The sequence below is a fragment of the Blennius ocellaris genome (assembly GCF_963422515.1).
Source record: "Blennius ocellaris genome assembly, chromosome: 13".
In the NCBI taxonomy this organism is placed as follows: domain Eukaryota; kingdom Metazoa; phylum Chordata; class Actinopteri; order Blenniiformes; family Blenniidae; genus Blennius; species Blennius ocellaris.
This window is the reverse complement of record NC_137662.1, coordinates 22,983,813-23,001,340: the sequence shown is the minus strand read 5'-3', so window position 1 is coordinate 23,001,340 and position 17,528 is coordinate 22,983,813. Positions and strand designations below refer to the sequence as shown.

The 17,528-nt window shown below is 42.8% G+C and overlaps 1 protein-coding gene across 1 annotated transcript in view; it reads right to left on the bottom strand.

Annotated features, from left to right (window-relative positions):
- rims1a (regulating synaptic membrane exocytosis 1a) overlaps positions 1–17,528 on the bottom strand; it is a gene marked incomplete at both ends in the record, with an annotated part of 67,443 nt that overhangs the window by 10,951 nt on the left and 38,964 nt on the right. Inside the window, 13 exons of the mRNA XM_080507484.1 lie at positions 527–610; positions 1,741–1,830; positions 4,416–4,493; positions 6,151–6,210; positions 6,556–6,660; positions 7,028–7,193; positions 9,325–9,381; positions 9,545–9,701; positions 10,588–10,759; positions 12,210–12,340; positions 12,441–12,556; positions 13,525–13,571; positions 15,787–15,804. Coding sequence (XP_080363610.1) covers positions 527–610; positions 1,741–1,830; positions 4,416–4,493; positions 6,151–6,210; positions 6,556–6,660; positions 7,028–7,193; positions 9,325–9,381; positions 9,545–9,701; positions 10,588–10,759; positions 12,210–12,340; positions 12,441–12,556; positions 13,525–13,571; positions 15,787–15,804 — 1,281 coding nt within the window. The remainder of the gene's footprint in view (positions 1–526; positions 611–1,740; positions 1,831–4,415; positions 4,494–6,150; positions 6,211–6,555; positions 6,661–7,027; positions 7,194–9,324; positions 9,382–9,544; positions 9,702–10,587; positions 10,760–12,209; positions 12,341–12,440; positions 12,557–13,524; positions 13,572–15,786; positions 15,805–17,528) is intronic.

The following is a 17,528-nucleotide window of genomic DNA, read 5'->3' as shown; positions in this document are numbered from 1 at the left end:
GGTCAGCACATTTGGAAAAGGTACTGATAATTTGAGTCAAAGGGTGAAAATCACGATTCTTTCGTGTTGATACAAGATAAAATCATCCGTTCCGCTTTTATCCCAAAGAAGGAAAGTTGGAAAAGTTCAGATAGCAGTTTCACTAGCAGCTAATCACAGAAGCGTCAAAACAAATTTGTAAAGAGCAACGTGTAACGTTTGAGGTAGAGCTTGACATCTGCCTGCTGCCAAAACGACCCAACTTCATCAAGACGAAACTACGTGTTCCTCATACAAAATTACCTTTATGGTAAAAAAACTAAACAAAAACAAAACAAAACAAAACCAAAAAAACCCTGAAAATATAAAGTGTCTAATTTATTGGGCTTTCTGGGTCATTTAGGCACAAAACAGTAAAAATAAATAAATAAGTAAGTAAAATGTATTGGCGAAAAATCGTCTGATTTGAAGGCACAAGTCAAGCTCCAAGAGGCAAACGGCTGCAGGGGAGTGGGGGGATGGGGGGGGGGGTCCCACGCGAGGATACCTGTCATCTTCAGGGGAGGCATGTTGGATAAGAATCCTGGGGCTTGCCGGGCGTCGTCGGGGCAGGGAGTGGTAGAAACATTTTCTATGTGTACACACAGAATACGTCACCCAGAGTGCCAAAAGAGCAAACCAGTGTCAAATCAGGAAAAAAAAAACAAAAATACATTATGACTATGCATGAGCTGCATGTTTGGACTGAGTGTTGACCAGCAGAAAAAAATATTAAAAAAATACACATACTAGCATACATGGTACGGACATTGTGCAGCTTTTGCTGAAAAATCAAAAGTCCAACAACGACTCTTCTTGGACTTTCGTCTGGATCTCCAGCAGCCCTCGAGAGATGAGCTGCAATTGTTTCAGTTAAAAAAAAAGAAAAAAAAACCCACAAACGATGATTCCTGAAAAGCCACAGTGGAAATGTGGATCAAATCTGTGTCTCTGTTTGGATCTAAAAAGCGGGTGGGCGGATATTTACGTCACTATTCGTCCTGATTTTTTTTCCAGGATTCCGATTGGCTATCGCGGCTTCTTGTTACACTGCCCCCTACAGGTTTGGCATACTCATAGCATACTGATAGACAGGGAAATATCAGGGTTTAGTTTTTTTTAAAGTGGGTACGTGTCAACGTGGCCTTAAGCCTCCCACTTCATTTCATCAACTTGATTCATCTTCATCCTGTTCCCTGCTACCCTGTCTTGTCTGTGTGCTCTCTTGTTTTTTGGGGGGTTTTTTTGGCCTGTGCCTTCTTTTGATTTTTTATTTGATTTAAACAAAACCAACTCTGTGAGTCTGCATTTGGTTCCCTGACACAAAACCGTGGCGAAGGCTGGAGTGTGAGGGTGAAGGAGTGTTTTGTTCTCAGCTAAACTGATAAAACGATGCAGCAAAAGGTGCAGCGATTCTGCGGCCAGGATGGCAAAATAAATAAATAAATAAATAAATGCCAGTCGTGCACCATTTTACAACAAACCACTTGGACCTCGGGACACTTTGTCGTTCGGTGTCCAAGTGCCACAAATGAACATTATAACTGTGAAAGTCGTGGTGCAACTGTGATGGTGAGAGAAGCTCCACGTTCGGCTCGTGTCGGATCATTCAGTGGGGAAGGGACAAGAGAGACCGGGTCACTACAAGAGGACTACAGGAAGGGGAGGCGGTGGCGGAGGGGGGGGGGTCATGGGGGGGTTGTAGGGAACAGAGGCTGGTACCTTTCAGTCTCTGGTGAGGGGGCATGATTGTCTGGAGTCAGACAGTTGGCGCTAGCGCTCCTAACCCTGTCCAGAGAAGGCTGCAGGTCACTAGAGGCACCGCAGCACAACATGCCATCCAGTGGAGGAGGACGAAGAGGAGGGGGAGGAGGAAGAGGGAGACGGGGGGGGGGGGGGGGGGGAAGAGGACAGAAACAAAGAGAAAAAACAATGGATAGACAGAAAAAAAAGACTTTTAAAAGAAAGTCTGTTAAAGATTCCTCAAAATCAGAATGCTTTAGCGTGTGAAGTGAACCGTGGTGTCGGAGTCACGGAGATGAAGTAGCGAGGGAATCGGTCGTCTCTGGACGGAACGACGCCGCCACTGTTCTACTACCTATGTGAAAGGCCCAGTACGTGTGTCTGCGTCTTACCCGAGTCTGGCATCAGCTTTTCTTTCGACATACAGGCTGCCGATGGTTTCTGAGATGCATGCTCTCGCAAAAGAAGGCGCATGAATGAAAGGAAACCTGAAGCTCCTCCAGCTGTGGAAAACACCACGGCCGGTTTTTCGGATTGACCTAGCGCTGGAGATATTGCTGGAACCCACAATCCCTTACCCTTTTACGGGTGAACGTACCTGGGGAATTTCAATTTCCAACCGAACGGCGTTATGGAAACGCTTGTGATTTTCTTCAAAAGGTGGTTGAAATAATCACCAGAGCTGATTGACTGATTGAACCGCGATCGATTGTCGCTGTGCAAATTCAAATTTCACTTTCAAATGAGGAAAAAGCGTGATTATTTGTTTTTAATTGAAAAAAAAAAAAACCTTTCAAGTTGAAGTTGGTGTAAATTAGGGACGAGGGAAACAATTACGTTATTCCCAAACCAAAGTCCATTTTTAATCACAATAACAGTTATTATTGTATTTTTGCATGTTAAGCTGATCTTGTGCAACAACGTTATACTCTACGTATAACATTTCACTGCATTTTGCAGCAGCACGTTTCATTAAAACTGACTTCATGTTGAGATCGTGGTCATTTTTAGTAGCAATTGTGTGATCTTGCAAAATCCATCCCGTACACTGTGGCCACAACAAAGAAACACTTTCAAGTGTAAGTTCAAAGGTTATTGAAGCACTATTTTACCAGTCCCGTCCACTCAACATTAAACTGGACTGTATGTGGCTTCTGAAGCAACATTTTATTTCGTATTTATTTTGGATACCTCATTGTATATTTCATATTCATGTGTATATATTGTATACATCTTTTGTTCTTTTAAATAAGTATATTTCTTCCATAACATATTATTTGGTGCGCGTTATTTATATATATATATATATATATATATATATATATATATATATATACACACACACACACACACACACACACATATATATATATATATATATGTAATTACAGCAATAAAGTTACACTTTCGACAATATATATGATGTCTGCAGTCATTTTTGAGTGCATTGAAAAAAAACGAAAATGGAATGAAAACTAAATAATTTTTTTGTTTTTTAAATCGTCCCATTTTTTTTTCCCTCGGCCAAATGGCCCAGCCCCCGATGCCAGGCAGGCTACAGAAGTCAAATAATGGGTTCAAGCAATATATCCAACACTAAGCAGACTAACTACACACACAATATCCAACAGGCTCGGTACGCTTCAAACAAAGTGCTAACGGAGTCGCCGGACGTCGAACTCAAGGCAGCGTCGCAAAACCCGGATGAGTCCAACTACTTCTGTCCTCTGCTCGTCCTGCACGCCGCCAGAGGGGTGCGAGTCGTAAAGGTCTGAACTCCTCCAAGCGTCCGCGACGCGACTGCTCGTCGTCACGGTACTTTGAACGATCTAACAAGCGTCAGGGCTTCAGATGCGTGCGGACCGGAGGAAGGACGGTGCAGCAAGGCGCTCCACTACGAAGTGATCAGGTGTCTCCTGCGAGAAAAACATTTTGTCCATTTTTTTAGGATCGTATTCTCCAAAGGTCCCGCGAGGACACGATGGCAGGGTTCCCTCGTCTGAGAGGAAAACCCGTCCTGCGTAGTTTCATACGTCTCCCTCTGCTGCAACTCAGCTGATCCCAGTGTAGGAACTCTTTATTGGGCTTGTCTGGGGAGCTTGTTGATGAGTCATGACATTCAGATGTTATAATAATAATAATACTGAGATACCAATAGACCTCTTAAAGTAGAAGTTCATCATGACTCTCAGGGGGTTTATCAGAAAACACCAGTCAGTGTTAACCCTTTATTGGACAACTGACGATAATCGTGTTTCTGCCGAGTTGCGCGTGTCGAGACGCCGTCGTTGGGTTTCGCCTCTCCGACGGTCGGTGCACCTGATCAATGCACGTGGCTTGAAAGACGTAGAAGCGGGAGATAATTGTTCACGTTTGCGAGAGTGAGCTGGTATGCTAGACAACAGTTTTTAGTTATTTTTTACTGCTTTCAATGTCTACAAGTCTTGACCTTTAATCAAAATGTCTCTTTCCAAGTATTTTGCCGGTGACCCTCTCAGGGCTGAAAACTCCCACAACCACCCAAGGAGCGGCTGAATAGTTGGACTCATCGTTCATTCTGCACTAACGTGGAAAAAAACGGGGTCAAAGGTCCATAACTGAGCCGACGGTGCATCTTGGTTTGAAGCGTACTGAAGCCGCCGCGTGAGACTCACCTGGTCGCCCGCTTGTGAGAACCGTTGAATAACAGCGGCATCCGAGGTGGCAGTTCCTTACTGAGCCTAGAAGACCTCCTTACGTGAGCATGCATGCAGCCGGCGCGAGTGGGGGGAAAGTGGGAGGAATGGATGGAAGAGGAGAAGAAGAAGAGAAACAAGTGTGTGGGAGCGCTTAGAACAACATGCAGAAAGACCCAACAGGGCAGAGGAAGTGGCAGCAAGCTCACCCAGTGATTCCAGTCACTGCATGATAACATTTAGCTTGAGTCACGTCAGGAAATCTTTTTTTTTTTTTGACCCGACGACGCGCTTCAGACAGCTTTTTCACATTTAGTGTGCAATTAAAGCAAAGACGCCTGTCCTGGGACCAGCCACGCACTCGCGTCGTTTCTGGACGGGGTTCCTCGGCAGAAATCACTGGCTGAGCTTCAAGGTTTCTGGAGTTGAAGCGAGGGGAAATAAAGCCCCCCCCCCGATGATGAGCGTCAAAAGCATCAGAAGTCCCCCGGAGACAACGCTCCTCTTTCGTAAAGTTTCACCGGTTCATTTCACTGTCTGCCAGAGTTGTCCGTCTCAAGACGCCCACAGATGTCTTCTGGAGAGGGACACTCACCTGTTTGGACAGTGTGTGTCTGTCCACAGAGGTCCGTGTGGACTGACGTGCAACGACGAGTGACTTTTAGGGGTGTGCAGAGTCGAGGAGTCCAGTCGTTTTGAAACGTGCTGGTGGAGCAGACACTGAGCAGAGTGTGTGCCTGCGGTGTCCTCTAGTGGACAACGGGCAGAAGTACAGGGGAACCACCAGACGAGTCTATCTGTCTCATTGTCAGCAAATCCCGCGAAGACAAGGAGCCTGACCGAGAGGACAACCGGGTAAGATCAGCCACACCGGGGAACATGAAGACCCTTTGTGTCTTGGGAACCTCTAACACAAGCACTTTTGGCCGTGACACTCGTAGAGAACTCGAGAGTGACATTCGATATTCACAATAACATTTCTACCGCTGATCTTTGGCCCCAGCAAGAACAGCGTCGTCCTTCCAGAGCTTCTTTTCTCTCCTTTTTTAAGTCTACAAATGTGGTTGTTACCATTTGAAACCAATTCCATCATGCGGAACAATACAAGTACTAGAAGTTAACTCGGCTGAATACTTGTTAGAAATAGTTTGCACAAGGCTGCTTCTTGGAGTACAGCGGAGGACCGAGCCTATAACCCACATTTCTTTCTGGTCTGATGTGGACCTTGTCCAGAGTTTTGGGGTTCATTTCTGTCCTCGGTGACGTATAACAGCGTTTCTCAGCGTTTCCTCACCTGCCCGGTGAGCTCAGGTTACCTCAACCCGCTGCTCTTCTTACACTTTGAACGTTTCCAATGTTGGATGAGTGAAACGCAATTTAATGACTTCTTTTTTTTAATCTCAAGAAGTCAATGAGCAAAGACTGGAAACAAAGTGGCTTGTTTTACCCTGTTGTTCACTAAATTAATGCTCCAAAGCAGAGTAAAGGCTGCAGGCCAAACACTGGGCAAGGAAATCTAATTATCATGGGATTTGATGGCAATGATACCGATATATGGAACATATTTCCCGTGTGCGTATGGCTGTTATGTTCTTAAACCGATATTTCCATCCCTTTCCAAACAGGGGAATTTCTCTCCTGATTAAAGTACAGCCAAACAGTCGACCTGCTAAGACTCATTCTGAACAGAGTACGTGTTGAATGGCCAGTTTACCTGATGTGCAGGCACTCAGCACTTTTGCCTCGCATTGATTGGTGGATCATGATGACCTCACTGTGGTTACCATGGGGATGGATGACACATGAGGAAATAAACAATAGTCCCCCCCCAAAAAAAAACCAAAGAAAAAACAAAAGAGCAAAGAGAGAAGATGGTGAACTGGAAAAAGAAGCTAATGCTGATTCTGGGTACACACACATGCGCACACACACACACACGCACACACACACACTCTCCAGGAAGGTATATTCAAATAAAAAGCAAACAGTAGAAGTTCACTGGAAATAAATTGGAAACAAAGTGACACACCCAAAAGATTTTAACGAACGCGCGCACACACACACAGACACACACACACACACACACAAAAGCAACTTGTGTGTCACTGTCGCCACGCACCTGTCGTCCAGGTACTCCTCGCCATGGTTGCGGCCTCTGCCAGAGTCGTAGTAACGCGTCGGAGAGCGAGAGGAACGACTGTGAGGAAGCTCGTCATCGAGACTCCTGGGAGGGAGGGAGGAAGGAAGGAAGGGAGGGAGGGAGGGAGGAAGGGAGGGAGGGAGGGAGGAAGGAAGGAAGGAAGGGAGGAAGGAAGGAAGGGAGGAAGGGAGAGAGGAAGGAAGGAAGGAAGGAAGGAAGGAAGGACAGAAGGAAGGGAGGGAGGGAGGAAGGAAGGAAGGACAGAAGGAAGGAAGAAAGGGAGGAAGGAAGGAAGGACAGAAGGAAGGAAGGAAGGGTGGAAGGAAGGGAGGGAGGGAGGGAGGAAGGAAGGAAGGAAGGAAGGACAGAAGGAAGGAGTGTAATACAGTGTTTGATTGGTGACACCGGTCGGTGGTAGAGCTCAGTTGGGGGGGGGGGGGGGGGGGCTCACCTCTGGGTGGGGACGTTGGGGGGTCTGGAGCGGGTGCGGCCCTGCTCCTCGCGGTGCGGAGAGACGGAGCGGGAGCGGATGTGGTGGCTCGGAGTCCTCTGCTGGTCAGGCACCTCCAGGGTGGACGAGAACTCCCGCTGCCTCTCCCTGCCCCGACCCTCTGCTGCTGGAACACACGCACGCACGCACGCACGCACGCACGCACGCACGCACGCACACACACACACACACACACACACACACACACACACACACACACACACACACACACACACACACCCATGTGTAATAAACACACGCAAACGCACATGTAAACACACGCAAACACATGCAGTATAAACACACGCCAACGTAAACAGACACGTAAACAAATGTGAACACACACACACACACACACACACAGAGTAAACAAATACAAACATGCCACAAAAGAGACACACAGTGTAAAACACACACACACAAACACATGCCGCGTGAAAACACGCAGCATAAAAACACAGAGGCGTAAACAAACACAAACATGTCGCCCGTGTCAACAAGCATGTTTGTTACACACAACGTAAACACACACATTAGAAAATCCACCGCCTGAAGATGTGAATTGTGAAAAGAAAATTTTCACAGAGAAAAAAGTTTTTTTTACGAGTCAGAAGAATCCCCCCCCCCCCCCTTTTTTTTTCTCTCTTGTGTTTATTGTAGTCGAAAGACAGAAAATACACATTTCCTATTGGTAATAGAAAAAGAAAATGAATTTACCAATGTTGAAATGAAAGGACTTACTGCACCATCTTGTGGTACAAAGTGTTATTACAGGGCAGATCAACTTAACTTTGACTTTCCTTTTCCTTGTTTTTGATTCAGAAAAACATATTATAGCATTTGTTTCATGAATTTTTGTTAAAAAAAAAATATTTAAATTATTTAGTCAAATCTGAGTCTGGGATACAAACTATTTAAAGGCTCCGTTTCATCGTAGTTTGATGTGGTGTGACTGTCTGTGATGGTAAAAATAGAACTGATCAGCCTGGAAGGGATCTTTGTAAAGTAAAGCTCAAAGAGAGCCGCAAGCTTTATTCCCAGCATGCATGGAAATGAAAGAAAAAGATGTTGAGAGTAAAGTTCCTCCATCCCTCCCTTTTAAACTCATTAACAAAAAACTCAAACACAAAAAGACATTGACTTTTACATCCTGTCAAATTCAGCTCTGTCGATATTCACTTAGTTTCAAGATTTTCACTTTTAAATACCTAAAGGAAAGGCTTAAAGGGAAAAAACAAACTGTGGGTGGTACGTCTGCTGCCTCTAGTGGACCATTGGGGTAATGTCACACAATTTTTATATTAATAACATTCGTTATATCGTTTAATAAAACTCGTAATAGAAAGCATGAAACATTAAATTCATTCATATTTAAAAAATTTAAATGTAATTACAAAAACAATACAAATAACCAGAAAGTCTGTTTGCTTTTAACTTTCAATGGAAAATGATTATTTAACCATATTTCTGCTCCAGTTCATTCAGAAATATGAAAACGTTATTTTACTGTATTTTACTGAAATGTTTATTTTTTATGTTGTTTTTTTTTACAAGCAAATAAATAAACTAAAACTAAACTACCTGTGAGACGATGGAGTAGAGAAGCTCAGTGAAGCCTTGTCCACATCATCTTTGACCCTCCAATGCCACAAATTAAAAGCAGCAGACTGCAAATGAGGCACCTTCAACACGTTCATGCTGCTGCAGAAATGAGCACGTTGATACATACGACAGACTGTGGGGGGGGGGGGGTCTGTCGCATGTGCCAGGTGGGTCTAAATGCAGCGGTATCGTCTATGACACGACGACGTTTCCCCCATTCACAGCTTTATTTGTCATGTTTGCAAGTTCTGGGAAGTTTCCGTATTTTCAGGCCCCGTTTTCACAACGTCTGGAGTGAAAACGGACAGAGGTTTTGTGTCTACACGGCAACGTTTTGGGAAAAAAACCGACGTCCATTTACTTCGAAACGACAGAAAAGCTGAAGACTAATCTGGGTTAGCGTGATCCGGCATGTTGATTTTGTAATGAAACCACAAGTTCCACCTTGGGAACCGGTTTGAAATAAAGTCGTTGGTGCTTGTCAGGACGATCGGCATTAATGTCACAAAAAAAACTTTAAAAAAATACACCTGTTGCCAAATTTGTGGTGACTGACGGTCCGTAGGGTCGCATCACTTTTGACGCCACGTCGCAAATAAATGTTGCTGCGAGGGGAAAACGTCGCATGCCACGCGAGGGATCGGTTCCCCACCCACCTTGGGACACTACTGCTGTACCCTCATCAAATTCAGGCTCTGACAGACGCTGAGAACCTAAACAGTCACAGACACACAGGTGGAGATGGATCACTGCCAGAGAACGTTCACGTAGGACGAGCGCGTTCAGATCACGGAGACACACACACACACATATATACAGGAAGTGACGCACACACACACACACGCGGGATTCAAGGATTCAAGGGCCGAGACTCACGCTGCAGCTTCTTGCCCGGGGGGGCGTCGGCGTGGGCGTGTCGCCGGGGCAGGAAGGGCGAGGGTCGGGGGAGGGGGATGGACGACACGTCGTGGGTTTGGAGCGGGTACCAGTGGGGCTTGTCGTCCAGTAAGGCCGTCTCCAGCTCGATCAGGATCTGTTCCGGGGGGGGGGGGGGGGGGACATAGGGAGGTCCTGATGTCACAGGGACACTGTGAAGGTTTCGGGTTCCTGCAGCTACAATCATGTCTTGTAATGCCATTATTTTACCACTAGATGTCGTAGTATGAGGAAAATATGTTTATTGTACTTTATTCTACACTTTGCCGCCCCCCCCCTCCCATCATAGTTTATTCTTACTGTATATTTTGCTCCCCTTAGAACTTATTATACTTTATTATAGTTTGTGATTTTTATCTTATTTTTAGTCCTATTTTTTTTAATCTACTTATTATTACTCTTACTGTAAATATTTGGGGTCCTTAGGGTTCTTGATAGTCATTGTATATAAGATACCTCTATTTTTTTTTTTTTTTTAATAATAAACATGAACATGAGAAATCACGCGACAGAACTTTCCTCGACAGCAAGACAGCTTATACATGACAATGTGAGAAAAATAACAATAATAATACTACGACAACAGAACCGATTTGAGACAAATACATAAAAAGATGCGCAATTAAGACTTTACCGTGTCGTATAGGTGACCATTCAGTTCGACGGGTATTTTTCTATCGGGAACCATTTTCTCATGAAGATCTCAGACTTCAACTGTAGTTTTGCCGTTAAAGCCTCCATTCCATACGCCTCTGTCACTTTTTGTTTCCGCTGTCCCACTGCTGGTGGCTGTGGATTCCTCCACTTTATTGTCACCATTTTAAGATTCCTCTATTCTTATCTAACCGTTTGCACATTTCTTGCCTTTCCTACTCATGAGTCCTTAAGAGCAGAATGTAACAAGTAAATTTCTCCATTGTGAGATCAATAAAGGCTTATCTGATCTTATCTTATCTTATCTCATCTTAAAAGAAGCTGAGCACCTCTCCCATGAAGACGCTGTCCTCCTCTGGAGACCGGGGCTGGTCCCACACCGTCAGCTCCAGCATGTGGTTGCGGAAATCCCTGCGATGGACGTGAGTGTAGACGAACGTCTGGTTCCACTTGGGCTCGCAGGTCTTCTTCACCGCTTTCGTCCTCCGTTTGCTCTTGTCGCTGCGTCGCACGAGAACAAGACAAGCTCAGCCGGTCGCCCGCCGTTGGGAGCCACGTTCCAAAAACCGTGAACCGCGGCAGGAACCTTTCACGCGCGTCGACGTCGAGAACGACGGCGGTTCCGAAGAGGTGAACCGAGGAAGTCTCACAAGAACGTCATGTGTTGTACACAGGAGCAATGACGGGAACTTTTTGTCGCGAAAACGCTCTTCTCGAAAAGGAACAAGAAGAGTGTTAGCCTTGTCGGCCATTTTGGATGGTTTGCGTTTTTTCTTTTTTTTTAGCCATTTCTTAGCGTTTCGCCTATGATTTGACTTTGACTTGATTTGAACGAGTCTGTGAGATGTTTCGACTGCTTTTCAGCCGTTTCCAGCACCACAGGTTATTTTTAGCTCATTTGTACTGTTTCCTGTACTTTCGTGGTTTCGTTTGACATGTTATAGAGTATTCACTCTTCCGTTCTTAGTGACGTTCGCTATTTCAGCCATTTTCTGTTTCACCTTCTGAGTCGTTCTTACATAAATATGTGCTTTGCCTCCACATATCAAGCGTCCGGGTGAAGCAGCCTGCTTGATAGTTCAGATAAATACTTTTGATGAAGCTATTTCCCTCCGAGACTTTCCTTCATTTGGATTCGGGGCTTAAGTACGGTGGCTCTGGAGTGCAAACCCCAACAACAAATCACTAGACACAACAACAAATGGAAAAACACAACAAAATGAAAAACACATTTGTTGTTGTGTTTTTGAATTTTCAGTTGTTTTTTTCATTTGTGTTGTGTTTTTTCATTTGCTGTTGTATTTTTCAATTTGCTGTTGTGTTTTTTTATTTGTTGTTGTGTTTTTCAATTTGTGTTGTGTTTTTCAATTTGCAGTTGTGTTTTTTCATTTGTTGTTGTGTTTTTTTCATTTGCTGTTGTGTTTTTCAATTTGCTGTTGTGTTTTTCAATTTGCAGTTGTGTTTTTTCATTTGCTGTTGTGTTTTTGAATTTACGGTTGTGTTTTTTCATTTGTGTTGTGTTTTTGAATTTGCAGTTATGTTTTTTCATTTGTGTTGTGTTTTTTCATTTGTTGTTGCGTTTTTTCATTTGCTGTTGTATTTTTCAATTTGCTGTTGTGTTTTTTAATTTGTTGTTGTGTTTTTCAATTTGCAGTTGTGTTTTTTCATTTGTTGTTGTGTTTTTTTCATTTGCTGTTGTGTTTTTCAATTTGCTGTTGTGTTTTTCAATTTGCAGTTGTGTTTTTTCATTTGCTGTTGTGTTTTTGAATTTGCAGTTGTGTTTAGTGATTTGTTGTTGTGTTTTTCAATTTGTTGTTGTGTTTAGTGATTTATTGTTGTGGTTTGCACTTCAGGGCCACCGTACTTAAGCTCACCAGACGCCACCTCTCCTACGGGTGACCCACCGACACGGTTCTTACTGCAGAAGCCCCCTGCAGGGCGCTGCTGGTACCTGCGGTCGGGGAGGAAGTACATCTTGACGTAGGGGCTCCGGGGCCGGCCGTCGGGCCGAAGAGGAAGCTCCGCAGCCTGCAGCACGTTGACGATCAGTTGGTGACCCACTTTGTCGTACCAGAGCTTCACCTGAGGGTTTTTTTTTTGTTTTTAAAAACACACGGATGCTTTAAATGCGTGTGTTTCGCACAGGGAGGAAGCTGGACGGGGGGGGGGGGGGGCCACTCACGGAAACTTGGCCCGGCATCAACTGCGGAGCGTCTTGCAGCATCCCGGGACTGGAGGGAGACAGGACATTTAAGGACGGTCGCTCCATCTTCTGGGACTCAAAAGAACTGGAACCTGCTGCGAAGACACGAGAAAGAAAAAAAAAAAAAAAAAACACACACAAAAAAACCCCTTAAAAACTCAGAAAGGAAAATCGGATTTAGACGGGGCAAGATCCTTCCACCGCGGAATTCAGAAGGAGTTTTTTTTTTTTTCCTTTGGACACATTTTAAAAATAAACACTGCGCATCCCTGTCAGGATGATAAATCACCAGCAGTCCTACTTTGAGACCAGAAGTTTGTAGAAGTTCTCTACATCTGCGGACTCAGGCAGCGTCCACATGGATTTAAACTTAACATTATTTTTACAATCAGGAATCACACTTTCAAAGTGTTTGCTGTTAATATTCTTCTGAAAACGACGTCAGATGATCAAGATTTAGATCTGCATTCATAATTATGCGAAACTTAATCACATGTGCAGCTGGATCGTTCTATCTGCAACACAATGGTCGTAATAATATCGCAAACAAAGAAAACGTACAGAAGCGTCCATCTATTCTCTTCACTTTACGTTAAATGGGACTTTTCTTCTTCTCTCTTGAATGCAGTTTCAGGTGTAACGTTGCCTTGTGTGAAAATCTGTGAGCTAATGACGCTACCTGCCCGGACGCGTTCGGCAAGATCACGAGGCTGGTGTCAAATTACAAGCACTCAATGCACTTAAAATCCCATCGTTATTATAACAGACATTACTGCTTTTGCATTATGCATGTTTCTTTTCATTTCTGTTTTACATTTATGACTTTTGGTGACGGAAGTCAGACCCACGTTCACGTCTCCAGCGACAACGAGCAGCTTGTGCGCTAAAGGGAAGTGTTGCGTTTCCGATAACGGTGCAGTTTGTACGCTAGTGTGCAAGTTTTCACCACACATACTTGTGTGCAGCGAAAAATACGATATCAAGCGATAAACTAACAGCAGGTGGAGATTCAAGGGTAAGAAAAAAAAGCTTGAGAAGCTGGTCACTGGTTGGAGATACCTACTAGATTCTAACGGAGGGTGAGACGTGTCGGGGATTCTCGGGATATCACTGTAAAAAAAAAAAAAAGAAAGAAAAAAAGAGAGAAAGAGTGAGTGGATCAGTCGTCGGGAGAAGTCGGACTGACACGGGCACACGTGCAGACAAGAGTAGATCTCACAGCTTTGGAAAGGTTCAGATTGAAGTGGTTGGAGGTGACGGAGAAGCAGAAGGGGAAGGCGTGAGCTCTCCTGCTGGCTGCAGTGTTTCCCCACACACACACACACACACACACACACACACACACCCCGTAAGCCTCCACACACCATGCTGCTCAGAAATGGACGGATGCAAAACAACAACAAAAAAAAACCAAAAGCCGACTTCTGTCCTCACGCCGGCGTGTGTTGGTGTCCAGCAGCACCAATGTGAAACACCAGAATCCACAGCTCGGCGTTGGGTAAGCAAAGGAAGCGGGCGGCTCAACACGTATCAGCGACTTTTCACCTTTTGGAATTCTAAAAGTTGGAAAACCCTCGTCTGAAACCACAAACTGCTCCCGACACACAAATGACGGGTAGAATCCTGCATGAAAAAAATCACAGATTTGACATAAACGTACTTAGAAATCTAGAATCTCGGATTGTTTTTTTCTTGGTCTAAGATCACTGAACGAAGCTCACAGAGATATTAAAGGTATAGTAGAGGATTTTCTTCTTCCGGGTGGATCATCAAAATAACTGGTCCTCCCAATTGTCAATCGTTCTGGTGATATATGACGTAAGCCCGTCGTACGTGCTCGTCCCTGCGCGCAGCTCACTCCACACGGTCCTCATCAAGCCGGTGGCCGACCCGACGCATTATTCTCGGACATTTTTACACAGTTTCACCCCCTCTGGTGCAAATCTTCTTGTAAAGTGAGCTTATGTGAGCGACGCCGACTTGTGACTTGTAAACAGAGCGTGCACGAGGAGAACTGGGCTCGTGCACGTCTCTCGCACGCCTTTTAGTAGGCGTTCCGTCTCGGGAGCAGGTACAGTGTTGCGCATGCGCATTTTTTTCAAACGGTGGAGAGGGCGGTTCTTTCCTAAAATTCCTGAAAATCCTCCTGTATACCTTTAACACGATGGACTGAAGTGTTTGAATTCATCAAAGGTCCGACTGCAGTACTGGACCGACATAAAGTTGGATTCTTACTCTGCAGTCGATTGGAGAAATCCTCCTTCTTTGAATCTCGTTTGCACAAAGCCTCGTCTTGCAGGAAAAAAAAACGAAAAATGATGTCAAACAAAGCAAATCTGAGGCCACGTTTGGTTTTTTTTAAACAAAACTGCGCTATTTCTCTGATTTGGGCCATGTATTTACACATGAACTTATTATTCTTCAACATCTTTACAATGAAAAGTTGTAATATATTCATATTCCAGGTATTCCTCAAAAAACATGTTTGTGACATGAGGCCATTTGCGTTTTTGTTTATTTTTTCATTCATTTTAAGAAATTGCAGTTTTTGTATCGTGACCCCACTCTTCCCACGGCACACCTGACTAGATCTCGCGGAAACACCAGTGTGCCGCGACACAGTGGTTGAAAAACACTGTTTGGAGACGATCAACTTCTTGCGTTGGCAGGTTTTATACAGGATTTTAAACAAAATTTTTAAATCGTAGTTAGGATGTCACAGGGTGTGGTTTGTGGTTTCAAATAGTTGGTTAATATCACGCTGGCACTTTAAGTACAAAGCATGAGGTTTGGACGGTGAGCAATCCGAGTTCGGCTCCCGCTCTGCACAAAATGTAAAAAAAAATCAAAAGTCCTCATTCTTCAGTATTTCACTTTTTGAATTCCAAAATGAAACTGATAAGTGTTTCAGGAGCCGCTCAAAAAACGTAAAACATGTCAATGAACGTAAAGACAGAATGAACTGTAAGAGTAACCAGGTATAATACAAGGGATGTATTTCATTTCTCTGGGGTCATCAGGGGAAGAAGGGTGGCGGGGGGGGGCGGGGGGCACGGGGGGAGGGGGGGTTCTAGGCATTGCCAAACATCTTAGAAGCTTCTGGAAGCGCTGCTAGGAACATGGATGTTTCCTGTTAGCCATTCTGCATCCCGTCGGGGAAAAACAAAAAAACAAAAAAAACATGCGTCAATTGGCATTTCTGTTTCTTTAAGATGGAGTTCGATCCATTCCGGGATGCAAAATAGCACCAGCGAAATCAAAATCTATAAGCGTGAGGGGATTGAGGGGGGGGGGGATTCCTTGGAAAAAGGGGCAGATTACTTACTGATATTTTCTATAAACCCTTCGCGAGTGTTTGGAGAGAAATTCATACATTCAACTTTTTTTTTTTTTTTTAAAAGACCATCAAAGAGCACATGAGGTGAAATCTGACAGCTGTTAGCAGTTAACAAGAAAATAAAAGTCGCTTAAAACATCCACACAAAGAATCGCAAAGTTAAAACAAAAACACAACTCCACAAAAAAAACCAAAAAAAAAACACATTTACAGAATAAAATATCCAGTTTAACAACATCGAAAATTGTTTTTGTATTTTGTTTATAGCACAGAAATTAGCAAGCTAAAATTTTTTATTTCTAAGCATTTTTACACAACTTCCACAAACGTGATTTAAATTTAGTTCATGATACATTTTGGATCTACTCAACTATCACTTTTTATTAGTTAGTTTTTTGGTTTTTTTTACAAAATCTTGGAGCTTTGATGGAATCACTTTTTTCAGTTCTAAAACATTTGCATAGTTTTCTTTAAAGCATTAAAAAATTACACTATCTGACACTTTTAAACAATCTGTTAATTATAGAAATATTGCAATATTACAATTATAATTTAATTACAAATGTTATAAAAAAAACTAATATATTATAAAAAGATAACATAAAATAGCTTTAATTACTTTCCCTATAATTGTATAAACACGATGTAGCAGTTTTATGAATACACTTGTATTTTATTATCTTTTTCAGATAAACACAACCAAAAAAAATTAAGTAAAATTGGTAAAAAAGCATAAATGTACAAAACAAAAACAGAGGAGTTCTGACAATTTCTTTACTTTATTTTATTTAGTAATAAATCGTGTTGTAATTTTATCAAAAAAGCTGTATGTTGTGTTGCTAAATCCTAGCTAGTCTATAGCCAAACCCGAAAGAAAGATTTTTAACTGGAAAAATTATTTTTTACACAAATGAAGTCTGTCAGCTACTTTTACATTCTTCCCACTTTAATTCAACCAACGTGTGTGGGAGAAGAAATACAGGCAAATACACTGAAGATACACTCAGTTTGTCATGTTCTGGGTTCAAAAGGTGCAAAATATAAGAAATAGAATATTTGCAAATGAGTAGATTCAGATTATTTCTTATTGATTGTATATTTTTTTCTTTTAAATTAAAGGTTGTTTTACTCAGTGAAGTATATTTTAGTAAAATCAAACACGTCTTAAAAATAAGCTCTTCTGAAAACTCCTCCTATCCGTTGGATGTCCCCGGGGCGTCAAACAGGACGACGACGCGTCGTCACAAAATCTTAACTTAAACCTTTAAACAAAGAATGATTGGAAGTAAATCGTTAAAAGAAACATGACATTCTATTGTTATACATATTAAACATAGGGGGGAATGATTAAAAACAACACAATGTTAAAATTCTACTCATTTGGCTTTTTATTTTAATGAAGTTATCAAACTAAATTTGAATGAAATTGTACCTATTTGCACAAAAACAAAGAGTTGTAGTGAGCTATAGATTATATTCTGCATTTGACTGGTTATTTATTCGTTCAGAATAAATGGACGTGTGTGTTTCTAGTAAATTTAATAAGATTTTACATTTTATTATAGCGCTAAATTTATCAAAATTAATACGATTCCTTGAAGTGCAATCCTATTTGAAGGTGACGTCCAAATAGGAGGACTTTTATAGGACTCTTAAATTTGCCCGATCATAAAATAAACCAGAGTGCTTTTTTATTCAATTTTTTTTTTTTTTTTTTTTTTAAAGGGGAC